Raw genomic sequence first — 16,022 nt, 5'->3', positions numbered from 1 at the left:
TATTGTACAATGTATAAAAAAGGACTGGTCCTCATCACATAAAATCAATTTGTCTATTTTATAAACTGTCTTTTTTATAATAGACCCTTTCCCCTGTCTACAAACCTGATTTGGATAGTCTGTGCTAGTGGAGAATGTACTCATTCGGTTAGCATATTCCAGGGATTAAGCCACATTTGCAGTGGAGCAAAAGAACGTGCTGACTCACCATTTACCACAGCAACGATGATGTCAAATGTTGTACCCTCCCTGATCTGTTACTGTTCAGTTTTGCGATTTCGGAGGCATCAATAGTGCTCTATACAGCTGAACACTACACATTATTAACCAATTTTCTGTTTTAACTCCTGCTTTAAAAGATGTTTGAGAAATTTGGTTAATTTTGTGAAGACTTGGAACATTAGATGGCATTATTTGTTGGCAACAACTGAATAGGTAACTCTACTTGTATAACTATTGCTACATATTGTGTGGCACTTCATTCAGTAGAAAATTTAAAGTGGTTTAGTTTAAAATGAATTGGGAATAATTTCAAGCACATCATGCTCTCAGCAACTCTAAATTGACCTTGCAGCCCTCCTGGAGCTGTTGGGGAGATGTTATACCATTCAAGGTCAAAATGGCCAGTAAGACAAATAGTTTCCCATTTAATGATGATTGAGGTTCTTTTGTTAGATTGAGGTGGCACAGTGGTTAGCACTGCTGCCTCACAGCGTCAGGGACCCGGGTTCGATTCCAGCCTTGGGTCACTGGTTGTGTGGAGTTTGCACGTACTGCCCGTGTCTGTGTGGGTTTCCTCCCAGGTGCTCCCATTTCCTCCCACAGTCCAAAGATGTGCAGGTTAAGTGGATTGGCCATGCTAAATTGCCCCTTGGTGTTCTAAGATGTACATTATGTGGATTAGCCATGGTAAAATGCATGGTGTTACGGGAATAGAGCGGTGGGATGTGGGAGTTCTGGTTAAGATGCTATTTTAGAGAGTCAGTGTAGACTCAATGGACAGAATGGCTTCTTCTGCACTGTAAGCATTCTATGATCTGGTTAGTTAGTGGTTGATTGCAAGCACCACACACGTTCTGGCAATCTTGGTAAAGATGGTGATTTTTATTAAATGATGCATTCTACCTTTTTAAGATCAATTTTCCTGGTTAAGATGAACATTCGGCCTGAATCCCATGCTGATTCACATTTCCCTCAATCCTTGTTTCCACTGCCCCCATTGAAATCATAGAAACCCTACAGTACAGAAAGAAGCCATTCGGCCCATTGAGTCTGCACCAACCACAATCCCACCCAGGCCCTACTCCCATATCCCTACATATTTACCCACTAATCCCTCTAATCTACGCATCCCAGGACACTAAGGGGCAATGGCCGATCAACCTAACCCGCACATCTTTGGACTGTGGGAGGAAACCGGAGCACCCGGAGGAAACCCACGCAGACACGAGGAGAATGTGCAAACTCCACACAGACAGTGACCCAAGCCGGGAATCGAACCCAGGTCCCTGGAGCTGTGAAGCAGCAGTGCTAACCACTGTGCTACCGTGGGTTGTAGAGAGCAGGAGTTTGATGTAAAGATCCGTAGGCGTTGAGTCCATGCTGTACCTGCAGCTATACAATGTTCTATCAAGTAGCCGATGAGAGAATATTCATAAAACTGTAATCAAGGTGACTGTTTGAATTGAAAATGTGCTCTGCGAACCTAATGCGCAATTCCTAATGTGCCTCAAAATACTGTGTTCCTGTAGAGACTGAGGCTATGTGCAAAGTACCCAAACACTTGACTTCCCTGATTTTATGGGTGCAAATCAGAAGTGATTCGATCTAAACAATTTTCATTAATTTGTATGGATATGAACAGCTCGTGTTCCCTATTAGAATTTGTAAGTCACAATGGTAAAAACAGCTTTTTCCATGTTCACCATTACGATGTTATTTAAAAACAAAATACGGCTGATCCAATCCCCATAGTGCAGGAGGAGGCCATTTGGCCCATCGAGTCTGCATCGACCACAATCCCACCCAGACCCTATTCTCCCGTAACCTCTATCTTGCTAATCCCCCTGACATGAAGGTCAATTTACTGTGGCCAATCAACCTAACTCTCATCTTTGGACTGTGGGAGCAAACTGGAGGACACCCAAGCAGACACGGAGAACGTGCAAACTCCACACAGACCCGAAGCCGGAATTGAGTCCCGGGTGCTGTGAGGCACCAGTGCTAGCCACTGTGGAGCGAGAGAGACAACGTTTTGAGTCTGGATGGTCCTTCATCAGAGCTCTGAGGATGACACCGTCATCCAAAAATATTAACTGTTCTCTCTCCACAGATGCTGTCAGACTGGAGATTTTCCAGCATTTCCTCTTTTTGTACCTGTTAATGTGGATGGGCTGATGCATTATGTACAGAAACATTTTAGTAATCCAGGTTTGATTGATTCAAGCTTGGATTTAAATGACCTTTGGTATCTGGGGTACATCAATTAATTTACCTTTTTACTGTTCAAGGATTTGCGCATCCAGCCATTAATCCACATCCTGCCAACTGTAGCTATTGCAGCAGTTGCCTAATTATATTTTGTAATCTAATGTCTTCTGCAGAATAAGTAAAGAAGGTACTTGTCATGCAAATTGGATGTTGCATTGGGGAATTTGACACTAGATATCAGTAAAATCTAAGTTTCTAGTTTACAACTCTGGAATGCAATGTTTGCATTATCTGCATGTATCCTGCTGTGGACTGGCTTTTAATGCATTTCGATACCCCTCCCGTTGCCTTTTTGGATTGAGGACGCCACAGTGGTTGGCACTGCTACCTCACAGCGCCAGGGACCCAGGTTCAATTCCGGTCTTGGGTGTCTGTGTGGAGTTTGCACATTCTCCTCGTGTCTGCCTGGGTTTCCTCTAGGTGCTCCGCTCCAGTTTCTTCCCACAGTCCAAAGATGTGTGGGTTAGGTTGATTGGCAATGATAAATTGCTCCTTGGTGTCGGGGATTAGGAGGGTAAATATGTGGGATTACAGAGTTAGGACAGGACCTGGGTGGGATTGCTGTCAGTGCAGGCTCTGGACCAAATGGCCTCATTCTGCACGGCAGATTCTATAACTGTCATACAAAGGACTGATTAAATTCTATTATCTGTCGTCTTTAATGTGTAATTCTTTTAACATGGTACCTATTAGAACCATAGAAAATTCCAGCTCAAACAGGCCTTTTGGCCCTTGTCTGTGCCGAACCATTTTTTGCCTAGTCCCACTGACCTGCACTTGGACCATATCCCTCCACACCCCTCATCCATGAACCCGTCCAAGTTTTTCTTAAATGTTAAGTGGCCCCGCATTTACCACTTTATCCGGCAGCTTATTCCACACTCCCGCCACTCTGCGTGAAGAAGCCCCCCCTAATATTCCCTTTAAACTTTTTTCCTTTCACCCTTAACCCATGCCCTCTTGTTTTTTTTCTCCCCTGGCCTCAGTGGAAAAAGCCTGCCTGCATTCACTCTATCTATACCCATCAAAATCTTATACACCTCTATCAAATCTCCCCTCATTCTTCTACACTCTAGGGAATAAAGTCCCAACCTATTCAATCTCTCTGTAACTCAGCTTCTCAAGTCCCAGCAACATCTTGTGAACCTTCTCTGCACTCTTTCAACCTTATTTACATCCTTCCTGTAACTAGGTGACCAAAACTGTACACAATACTCCAAATTCGGCCTCACCAATGCCTTATATAACCTTACCATAACACACCAACTTTTATACTCGATACTCTGATTTATAAAGGCCAATGTACCAAAGGCACTCTTTACAACCCTATCCACCTGTGACGTCACTTTTAGGGAATTCTGTACCTGTATTCCCAGATCCCTCTGTTCAACTGCACTCTTCAGAGCCCTACCATTTACCCTGTACGTTCTACTTTCTATTGGCTGAACCCACAGGAGGGTAGATACTTGGAGTGCGATTCAGTGCTAATTTTGCCATGAATGTTGGAAGTAGCCCAAGGAAATTCACTGATTTTGTTCACTCAACTTGTTGGGGCCCATAGCTAGCTATTTACTTGCTTTGTGGGAGTATTAGTATAGAAAAGGCTTTTTTGGGCTGCATTAACATGGGTGTCTTTTTCTGATGCATTAGGAATTAAATGATATTGAAAGGGTGATGACTGTGTACTGCATTGAGGGAAGACTTCCCCAAGTGGACTCAAAAAGCCACATTGAAGAATCAATTCACACCTGCCCAGCAAAGGACAGTAACAAAATGCTGTGCTCTTGTAACACTGCTGTGACGGCTGAGGCTTCTCAAATTAGGGGTTTTAGAAATTCACAGGTCTTTTGGCTGTTTTCCTTGCTTGCAGAAACTACTGCCACCACTGAGGTTCCAACGACTGCTCCTGTGTATTCGCCCTCCAGCTTTGACCCAGCCAGTTTCATTGGAGGGATTGTCTTGGTTCTCGGAGCTGAGGCAGCATTTTTCTTTGCGGTCAAATTCTTCAAAGCGCGAGATGGGACCTACCAAACTCTGTAAGAATTAACTCTGCTTCTGCATGTGTCGTGCTGATCATTGCTGTGCACTTAATTCCCCAACCTATGCTTTGCAAATAGTTTGTGCTTAATGTTGCATGTGCTTCCCCTTGTGTTTTGTTTGCTAACATACAAAGCTTTAATGTTGTAGCTATTTTCTTTGCCCTATCTATTTGATGTATTTAATGTACAGAGAGGCAAGATAGTCATGTTGTGAAACCTATTCATGTGTTCACAATAGGCCCCAGAAAAAATCATGCAATTTTCAACGAAGATTTGCAATAAATAAAATTCCCTCTGCAGTATCTTCCATTTTTTATAACAAAAATTTAGACGCTTAGTGAGGATTCAGGATAAAACTCTTCCTAGATCAGACATTGGGTATTGTTAGAGGCAAAAGCTGAATGGGTTGACGGAAGAATTGATCTTGTTTTTCTAATTTGCCTTAACTCCTATCTCCCAAATATCTGTCCTCCATCCACAAGGTATAAGTCAGGAGTGTGATGGAATACACTCCACTTGCTTGGATGGGTGCAGCTCCAACAACACTTGAAGCTTGACACCATCCAGGCAAAGCTGCCCATTTGATTGGCATTCCACTTATAAACAGCCTTGAGTACTGACCTCGTGGGCAGGCATTTGGCAGGAGCCTCGCTGTAGAGGATCTAATCAGTTTCCATTGCTTTTTGCCAAAAGCTGGCTTTACGCTGTATATTGCTTGTTTCTTATTTCCTCGCCCAGTTTATCTCTGGCCTCATCTTTCCTAAAGGTGTTAGCCAAATGTTGACAGTTCCCCCTGTTGTCCATTGAAATATTTTTGATAGCAAAGATGATGGGTACAATCTTGCTGCCCATTCACGCCATGCTCCCGCTGCAGTGAAAACAGATTTTGGCAACACGCCAAATTTCTGTTGTAGAATCACAGATTCTTACCATGCGGAAGAAGGCCATTCAGCCCATCGAGTCTGCACCAACCACAATCCCATCCAGGCCTTATCCCCATAACCTCATGCATTTACCCTAGCTAGTGCCCCTGGCACCATGAGGTAATTTAGCATGGCCAATGCACCTAACCCACATCTTTGGACTGTGGGAGGAGCATGCAAACTCCACACAGTGACCCAAGCCTTGAATCGAACCCAGATCCCTGGTACTGAGGCAGCAGTGCTAATTACTATGCTACCGTGCCACTTGCTCACTGCAGCAAGATTGGAAAATCCCACTGATGTTTCTGACCCATCAGCATGGGGCATCAAGGAGTTGTGAATGGTGATGGGAGCTCTAACCTGCCATTCTTTCCCCAAGTCATTCAAGTGCAGTGGGCCACAGCTTTTGGCTGCCAACTTTTAATGGAGAATGGCACTTTATTAATCTACCATGTACTCGTAACCCCTCAATCTTATGTCCAAGACTTAAACAAAAATTCATTGGGTTTCTGCAGCCACACAAGAACATGTGGAGGTCATTCCCACATTTCCACTGTCTGATCTCTACAACTCCAGTACCTTTTTTGTTCAATGTCTTTGAAACCCATAACTTGACCCCACCAGTCTGTCCGAAATTTCAATTGCCACCAGCTTTTAAAGGTGAGGGGGTGTGGAAAAGGGGAGAGAATTGTTTATTTTTTACTTTTGATAGTGTTAGCTGATTCACTTGCTTCATCAGGTGAGGGGGGGGGAATGAATATGAAGAATATTTTGCAATGTCCAGTGAAACTTCTGTTTGCATTCATGTGGTGTTTGGTAAAACCTTAACTGTTGGGGGAAGGCAGTGAAGTGGTTCTAGAGTTCCCCTCGGGCAATAAGAGTTTCATTGGTGCCAAGCTAGCATTGATAGCCAGATGTTTGTAATAAGGGACTGCTGCAGTGTGCGTGCTTGCATTGTCTGTGTGCCTGCTTCATTTGTCTTTTTTGTTTCATCTTAACCCTTTACATGCTGCAAGTAGTGAGGAGGCACAGTAAATTGTGTAAGAAGTGGCTGCAACACCTCTCTTCTACAAAGGAAGTAATAGCTTGTCCTGAGCACAAACAGCAAAATAAAACTCCATTTGCACAAAGTCTTAACATGCACTTCAGTGCATTTCTATTTGTGTGGTGTGCATTTGTTTAAATTCTGTTAGCAATGACTTGCTATTTAATTTTGAGATTTGAATGTATGAAAGGACAGATCCCAAGTGTTTTCTTGAATACTGCAAATAGCACAAATATCTGGTTCGTGAAAGGGTGATGCCCAGTAAAGTGTATTTTTTAATCTGCATTTATTCCTGTTAATGGCTTGGTTTAGCTACTTTGACGTTAAATAGACTAGAGAATTTTCCTGCAACCAGCATGGTTTTAGTTTGCAATGTTCATTTGGGTTGCTCAATAAAATGAAACTGGGATTGTACTTAATGTAGTTTGCCACCTGTGTTGTGCTTTTGGGTTTCTCTGCATATTTTCGGTTAGAGATGGGTTCATAACTAACTTTGGGAGATGTCTGGTTTCCTCCCACAGTCCAAAGGTGTGTGGGTTAGGTGGATTGGCCATGCTAAATTGTCCCTTAGTGTCCCGAGATGTGTAGGTTAGAGAATGCGTCGGGTTACGGGGATAGAGTGGAGGGTGGCCCTGTGTAAGATGCTCTGTCAGAGGATTGGTGCAGACTCAATGGGCCAAATGGTCACCACCTTCTGCACTGGCTATTCTATTCCATTCTAACCATTAGTGGGAAGACATCAGGATATCGTGACCTTTTTGGGTGTATTTTTCACTTTCCTGTCCCAGCCCACAGTGAAGGGTCCAGCTTCTCCTGGCTGAAAAGGAGTTCCATGTACCAGGGATTAAGAATAACTGTCTTCAGTAATGGCCAAATGCCATTGGGTCACAGTTTTATGTTGCTGTAAATGTCAACTGCACTTATGGTGGTTGTGCAGGAGCTTTTAGACTGACAGATCACAGTAAGTGAATTAAGCTTCTGTTAACCAGTTATCCAAAGAGAGCCTTAAAGCTGTTTTTCCAATTGTCAGAGAAAACTGAATAACTTGTGTTAATTAATTATAGCTCAGTTGCAGTCTGCACATCAAATTATTGAATAACGGGCAAGAATGGAATCTTTAGTTTAAAACTGCTTTGCTAATTGGAATTGCAGTTGTCTAGAAGAAAATTATTTATGTAGGATGTGATTTTTTTCAAATGAGGGCAAGCTGTGTGTCTCCATCTCCCAGCATATACAGCAAGGGCTCAGGTGTCGGTACTGCACCAGTGTGCTCTGAATCAGCTGCCTTGTGGCTGGGAATAGTCAGTGCCTCTAGGTAAATGTCTTACTTCGATTTCATACCTTCCTGGTGCAAATGTGCACAGTGAGGATGATAAATGTGTCTCACTGCACTGACCTGTTTGGTGTTGTGCCTTTTAAAACAAAATAAACTAGTCATGATGAGCATTACATTGTTGGCTTTGACCTACTGGTATCTCAGTGGTGTCTGTTAGAGACAATGTGGAGCCTGGCCTTTTGATTTTGTTCTGTATACAAATTATTCAATTGTAATTTAAAGAGACAGCAACTTTTAATTTTATTACTCAACTGACTTCCTGTATGTGATTTTCATTTAGGTAATAGCATTTTCATACATAATAGATTGTATAGTTCCCTACAGTTAGCACTGCTGCCTCACAACGACAGGGGTCTGGGTTCAATTCCTGGCTTGGGTCACTGTCTGTGTGGAGTTTGCACAATCACCCTGTGTGTGTGTGTGTGTTGGTTTCCTCTGAGTGCTCCGGCTTTCCCCCCCTCAGTCCAAAGATGTACGGGTTAGGTGGACTGACCATGCTAAATTGCCCCTTAGTATCAGGGGGGCTAGCTAGGGTAAATACTTGGGGTTATGAGGATAGGACCTGGGTGAGATTGTGGTTGGTGTAGAATCGATGGGTCAAATGGCCTCCTGCACTGTAGGAGTCTATGACTCTAATTTGTTTGTCAACTGAATTTAAATGGTATTTCTACCCCAAATACATGTCACTTTATCTGAAACACATTTCTACTGTATCACAGACTGCGCTGATCTAATGAACACCGAGTTAGTCTTGTAGGGTAACATTTTTCTCTAGTATTCAGGCGGGCTGGGTAAAGATTTTCCATTGTATAATTCCGGGGCCTAAGATTCATGAGTTTAAATTTAACCAGGGAGGGGCTGGTAGGGAGAAGGTCAGATACCAAACTCCCGGTGTGATCCCATTTGGATCATTGACAATAGCGGAAGGTTTATTGTCCTTCTGGAAGCCAATATTTTTGCGGCACTAGTACAGTATTTTCAGTATTATACCATTGTCAAATCCAGCAACACTTGTGTAAATCCTGATGTGCTGGGTTCGTACTTTTTAAAAAAAAAAGTCAACTGTACTCCAAATCCCACTTGCACTGTGCCTTTGCAGTAACATTGCCTCTTGATGTTTCTAAGTGGTGGATAGCAGCTAGCTAAACAAAAGTGCTGGCGTTTGTGAATCAAAATGGTACAGTATTGTTTATATTAGTATGCTTAATGGCTACACAGAGGAGGCAATTTGGCTCTTTTGAAGAGCTTTTCCATTAGTTGCTCACCTTGCATTGCTGCATTTTTTCCTCCATGTAGGCAATTTCCTTAGGGCAGTGGGTGCTTGTGTCCAATCGGGCAATGCATTCCAAATCCTAACTAATTGCACAATGTTTTTTTTCTCTGCCTCTGGTTCTTTTGATCATCACTAACATCTTCTCGAATGGGGAGCAGACTTGAGTTTTCAAAGTGTTGCTACAGGTTTTAAATTACAACAAATTTTCTGCTAGTATGTTTGAAGGTAGTATTTTTCCTACTCTGACATCAACCCACTTTCTTTTGCCACCTTCCTCTGTTTTGCAATCTGATTGTTTATCAGATGAGTATTGCTGACAAAGTCAGCATTCCTTGTCCATCCTTAACTGCTGTTCACAATCTGCAATTGTTCATTCAGCTATGTCCACTTAATTTTCAGCTGTTAGCCCCTCACTTTGCCTTCAGGCTCCTGTATGCAGGCAGATCCTTGCAATGTTCTCGCTGCTTTCTATCCCTCTGTTCACCACCTCCTCCTTGCCCTCTACTTATCATTTTAATATAAAGCATTCTGAAGATCTCTAGAAACCTAAGCCACTGAATAGTCTGTTGACCAACCTAATCCAGCATTACGTTTAACAGTGTATTAATAGTTAAATACAACTTCTGTTGAGGTTGAATCAACACCTAGTCCAAACAGGTTTTGTGGGAACAGATAAAATTAAAATTTAGGGTGGTGCAGTGGTTAGCACTGCTGCCTCAGTGCCTGGACCCAAGTTCAATTCTGGCCTTGAGTTTGCACATTCTCATCTGTGTGGGTTTCCTCCCACAGTCCAAAGATGTGCAAGTCAGGTGGACAGCCATGCTAAATTGCCCCTGAATGGCCCAAGATATGTATGGTGGGTAGGTCAGTCATGGTAAATGTGTGGGGATATGGGAATAGGGTGGGGAGAGGGCCTGGGCAAGACACTCAGAGTTGGTGCAGAGTCATAGGGCCGAATAGCCTCATTCTGCACTGTAGGGATTCTACGATTCTATGACCCTTGTGTATTTTGGCTGTGACGTGATATTCTGATTTTATTTCTGCAATGCTTGTGTGGAAATCGGGGATTACCAAGTGACACTAATTTGGATTTTGCAGTGCTTCCAGCATAATAGTGGGAAGCAGTCTGAAAATGAACAAATAGGGATGGGGTTGTGCAAGAAATTGACTGTCTAACACAAGTTGGAGAATATTATTAAGGACCAGTGTGTATATATTAATATATCCAAAATCTAGTTTCTAATGGGCAAAAGATGCTGTCTCTTTATTTCAAATGAGTTATGTATAAGGTTAAGGTATTTAACTGCTGAAATGACACGTTTTAGTGATGATTAAAACACATCTCTTCTATTGGAATAGGATATGATCGAGAATGGAAGAAATGGGCTTGAAGTGGCCAAAAAATCCGCACAGTTGCCAGCAAACATTGAAGTTCTCTTCACTAATGTCACATTTGTATTGCATTTCAGTGGAGATGTTTTAAGATCTGTTTGCCTTTGACATGGTGGATTTAATTGGCTGCAAATGCTAGAGTACATACAGAACTGATGTCTGTGCTGTGACCCTCAGTACTTTATTGAGAAGATATTGTACAAGGAGATTGATGAAAAGATCTGGTTAATCGTTTGGCTCTTTTTGGACCGGACCAGACTACAATGGTGTTTTTTTTTCCCCCAATAAAAGATCTTGACACACTGTTTTTGCTTTTTAAGGACTTATTCTGAATCAAAATCCAATGTTTGAAGATCCAGTTTCGACAATTTGTGAAACTAAATGTCACTACATACTGGTTCCTGAAACTTTTGTACAAGGTTCTGGTGAGCAGAGTGAAGACAGCAAGCTTGGTGTTCTGCTATAAAGTGTAACAGTGCAATTACAAACATGTGGAAGACTGATGGAATGGGTGTACTGTACTTGTGTGCTAGCAGGTCCCATTAATGTTTCCAGTGCACAGACCATATATTGATGATGGGACCTAAATGCTTTTGTCTTTTCTGGTTTAAAGAGTTATCATTAACATTTCATTAAATTATAATGATACTGCTGATATAACTGTTCCAATCACTGCCACACTGGCCACCGCACATCACTGATTATCCTTGGAAAATATTTTTTCTTGAGGTCTAATTGCCCAATTACTGCTCCAGAGCTCCAAACTGGGTCTGCGAAAGCCACGTGATGCTCTTAAACAAAATCCCCAAATCAGCTGAAGTGAATAAACAAACTGTCTCCAATCCTCTACAACTTATTAACATAGCCACCAAATGTGGCACTTTGAAGATAACCGAATTTATAGATGTGGTAAACAAGGTGCTATAACTGGACAGCCATCCTTCTCATAGAAAGAAATCATAGAAACCCTACAGTGCAGAAGGAGGCCATTCGGCCCATCGAGTCTGCACCGACCACAATCCCACCCAGGCCCTACCCCCACATCCCTACACATTTTACCCACTAATCCCTCTAACCTATGCATCTCAGGACACTAAGGGGCAATTTTAGCATAGCCAATCAACCTAACCCGCACATCTTTGGACTGTGGGAGGAAACCCACGCAGACACGAGGAGAATGTGCAAACTCCACACAGACAGTGACCCGAGCCAGGAATCGAACCCGGGACCCTGGAGCTGTGAAGCAGCAGTGCTAACCACTGCGCTACCGTGCCACCCTCTAATCATATGGTGATCTAAAGCTTAACCAATAGGGACTTCTTACTGTACCCACCCCAATCCAATGCCGGCATCTCCACAATATGGACATAATACATTCCTAGAACTGCCTGTTTTCTTTGCCTTCAGTTCTGATGAACGGTCATTCAGACTCTCAACATTAGCTCTGTTCTCTCTCCACGGATGCTGTCAGACCTGCTTGAGATTTTCCAGCATTTTGTTTGATACAAGTAAATTTCCCATTTAACCTCTTGCACTGGATACATTCTGATTGGAGCTAAAAAGATTGATCTAGAAGTAGTGACTTGATTCGTCTGTAATTAACCCCAATTGGATTGCATCGTCATTGTATGAAATGGCCTACAATGAGGGTGTTGTGAGATGGTGATGTTTTCCGAGGCTCTGTGTAATTCCAGTTATGAAAAGCTGCAACAACATCTCTTTGGCCTCTGGGTGATATTTTATCACCACTAATGATGACAAATGTATTTTTGTGTACCTCTGGCTGCTAATCTTTTTCAATAGCAACAATTTACACTGTCTTTGACATAATGCAATGTCCCGAAGACACTTCACTGGAGCAACTCAAAATGAAACACAACACTGCAGTCACTCCAAATTAAAGGCATGAAAACAAGTCCTTGTTTGCGATTCAAACACTTTCGCTTTTTGCGTTGAGCTGTTCTGATCATTTTTGAGCAAATGTGAAGATCTAATATAAATTACGAGTTTTCCCCCTGGCTCCAACTTTTGGTGACTAAAATGACTCTGCCCCATTTCACTGGTGGTGAAATGAATGTGCTGGTGGCACAGTGGTTAACACTGCTCCCTCACAGCACCAAGGACCTGGGTTCGATTCCCAGCTTGGGGGACTATCTGTGTGGCGTTCGCATGTTCTCCCCGTGTCTGTGTGGATTTGCTCTGGTTTCACAGTCCAAAGACGTGTGGGTTAGGTTTGGCCATGCTAAATTAATCTGAGTTTCGAGGGGATTAGCAGAGTAAATATGAAGGGTTACGGGAATAGGGCCTGGGTGGGATTGTGGTCGGTACAGACTCAATGGGCCGAATGGCCTCCTTCTGCGCTGTAGGGATTCTATGAACTTTTCATTTTAGGCTTTCATGTAATCTGCTAGAAGCAAAAAGTTTCATACCAATTGGTTACTTTTCAAATGTAGGTACTTGTTTTGTAGGCAAAAAGGCCAAGATGTGTATGGGTGAAAATAAATTCATGAGTTTTGTGGGCTTATCGAGGGGATCTGCTCCAGAGCTGCTGACTATCAATGTTGTCCTGACTGGATCAGGTTGCACAAAACCAGGTCAAAAGATTGTACTTCACTTGAAAATTGGTGATGTGATGAACATTTAACTCAATTTTCAAACCTTTTGCCACCTTGCTGCAAGTACATGGTTACCGGGGGGGGGGGGTCCCTGCTGAACTTGAAATATTCTTGCATTTACTCCATGCTAAATCTCGATACGCAATTTCCAAAAGACAGGCTGAACAAAATTGATCCTATCTGAACTTGCTGCACACGAGAGAAATCTGCTTCAGTTTTCATTGCGCTTTTTCCTAATTAACCTGAATGTGTATATTTTTAAACACAGAATTTTGGTCATACTAGCTTCAGATTCTGCTGGGATTTGTCTTTTCTCAGGATGGGAGGTGGACTGGAAATTTCACACTTAAACTTAGTTGGAGCAATCCAATAAGATTTGCCCTGTCCAGTTCTTTATCATTTGTTGATTAAATGCTGGAATTTTGGCTTTGGGCTACATGTTGCTTTCATTATTTTGTTGTATTCTTCGAGCTGAGAAACATGCAATTTGGAGACATCAGCAAAATACTTCCTCAATTTGGGAAAAGAGATTGAAGATGCCATTTGTTACTTCCTATTTGATTTTCCTGCTACTTATATTAAAATAAAACTCAGGCTCTCCGAGTTCAGTTTTGTTCTGGACAGAGTTTTAGAAATTTCAGTGGCAAGTTTCTTGAAGACACCACTATCTACCCTCTGGATGTGCGTGATAATGGTACTTTTGCTCCTCCGTTGCCTTCAGCTCTGAGCAGCAAGACCTGGGTGCCCAGTACTTGTTGCAGTGAAGTTTAAGCAAGATAATTAAAATGACTAATGCTTACAGAGCTAATATTTCTTCCCTTTGCAAAGACATGAGCAAGCCAATTGTGTTCTCTACACCTGATCTTGGTGCACCGAGATTCATCCAAATATTATCTCATAGAATCCTACAGTGCAGAAGGAGGCCATTCAGCCCATCGAGTCTGCCCTATCCCCATAACCCCTTGCATTTACCCTAGCTAATTCCCCCTGACACTAAAGGGCAATTTAGCATAACCAAACCACCTCACCTGCACATCTTTGAACTGTGGGAGGAAACCGGAGCATCCGGAGGAAACCCACAACAGACAGTGACCCAAGCAGAGAATTGAACCCAGGTCCCTGGTGCTGTGAGGCAGCAGTGCTAACCACTGTGCTGCCCTATGAGGGAATACGCCTAGGAATAAGATGGTATGATCAAATCGAGACTTGATTATTACTAGAACCATCAGCTTGGCACTATACAGAACAATTCATGTATTTGCCCACAAACATTGAAGGCACTGACACACTGGAATAAAATTGCTTTGCCCAGAATCTCTCCACTGAACCCCAATCAGATCTGACTCTGGATTTGCATCAGTCAGAGCAAACTCCACACTGCAGTGTTGTGTAAATGCCCCCTTATTAAACAACAGATGTACAAACTGATGCAAGTAATGAAACCTTGTCCTGGTGGGTTAACTGAACAACTTGGAATGTACATTTCTTCATGAGCCACCTTGGCAAACTGGCTAGAATTTCCTAATTTAAACCGTTAACAAATGCCCTCCTTAAATAACCAAATTTAACAACAATTAACAACCAGACTAACAACAATTCACTTTCGAATCTTGGGGTGAATGGATTTGGTATAATCAGGAGGAGAAAAATAAAGAAATACTTTGTTAGCTGGCACAAACCAAAGTTAGGCATCCAGGCTGATACAGGCCTGATATAGAAATGTGTCGTTACAATAGACAAGGTTTCCCATATCAGCTCTGTCTAAACTACTCTTAGACCTGTCCATCAAGGAAAACGTTTGCAATCATTTGATTTAAAACTTTCGCAATAGTTAAATTGCAGGCAGCTTTGGGACACTGGCCTGTCATTAGCAGGCTTAAATTACTTTACACCACATGAGTCTGAGCCTCACTGAACCCAGTGTGGAGTCCCACTGCATCGCCTAATCCTCATCAGTACTACAAGTTACCATGTTGGTGTCCAGGGTGATGTAATGGATACAGTGCAACGTTAGTATGAGACGTAGGGGATAAAATGTCACTTAATGCAGTAACAAGTGATCTTGAAGTTGAGGCTGTGACCTGTTGCCCTTGGAGCACATTCCAGGATTGTTAGAGGTTGCCTTTTTCTGTTCACTCCATGGGGATGACGCACGCTATTTAGATTTATCAGTATCATTTCACATTGAAGCACATCTACACCACAATTTTATTCACGTAGATAAGACTTTATTGTGGACTGCACATGCCTTTGGCACCTTGATTAATAATTAAAGTGGCAAGAAAATAATTAATATTTTATAAATGAATGGAGACTGTTGTCCACGTTGACTTTTTGTAAGGAGGACTGCCTGTCATTTTTCTCCCTTTTCAATACCCAATACTGAATGGAAGATCCACTCGACTGATGACTCTTTTCCCCGATGGGCATTTTAAATATTGCTACCAAGATGGCTGTACTGTTGACATCACCAACACCTTTCTTACAGATTAGTTACTGTTTTGAAGACAGCTTTCTTGGCTTTGGTTTTTCTTGGCTTTGATGACATGACATTTTGTTTAAAGCACCTTATGTTAAGTAAGCTCATTGTAGTGTTTCTGTTCTGGCTGTAAAACTGCTTCTTAAAGGACGCTTTTAAAAAAAAATTTGTTCCATAGTTTTGAAAAAGGTCATGTCCAGTTGTTCAAAACACTGATTTCCTGCTCTTGCCGAAATCATTCTTGTGTGGCTTTCATACTTAAAAGAACTGCCATAATTTGTCACCAATCAGGTAGCTGATATTTGCGTGGATGAATGGTCCGTTCCTTTGTTTGAGACGCATTTCTTTTTGTCTTGATGGTTTTTGTACAAATAAGTCTAGAAAAATGCTTGGATTGCAATTGCACTATATTATAATCACGTGTGCATTA

General features: G+C 42.2%; 1 protein-coding gene across 2 annotated transcripts in view; it reads left to right on the top strand.

Moving 5' to 3' along the window:
- cd164l2 (CD164 sialomucin-like 2) overlaps window positions 1-10,800 on the top strand; it is a 39,668-nt gene extending 28,868 nt beyond the window's left edge. For both annotated transcript variants that reach the window (XM_078238300.1, XM_078238299.1), the window contains 2 exons: window positions 4,361-4,526; window positions 10,466-10,800. In XM_078238300.1, coding sequence (XP_078094426.1) covers window positions 4,361-4,526; window positions 10,466-10,472 — 173 coding nt within the window. In that variant the 3' untranslated portion in view covers window positions 10,473-10,800. The remainder of the gene's footprint in view (window positions 1-4,360; window positions 4,527-10,465) is intronic.
- Window positions 10,801-16,022: the final 5,222 nt, after the last annotated feature.

Source organism: Mustelus asterias, chromosome 21 (assembly GCF_964213995.1).
Source record: "Mustelus asterias chromosome 21, sMusAst1.hap1.1, whole genome shotgun sequence".
In the NCBI taxonomy this organism is placed as follows: Eukaryota; Metazoa; Chordata; class Chondrichthyes; order Carcharhiniformes; family Triakidae; genus Mustelus; species Mustelus asterias.
The sequence above is the reverse complement of the archived record's forward strand: the minus strand, read 5'-3'. Positions and strand labels throughout refer to the sequence as shown.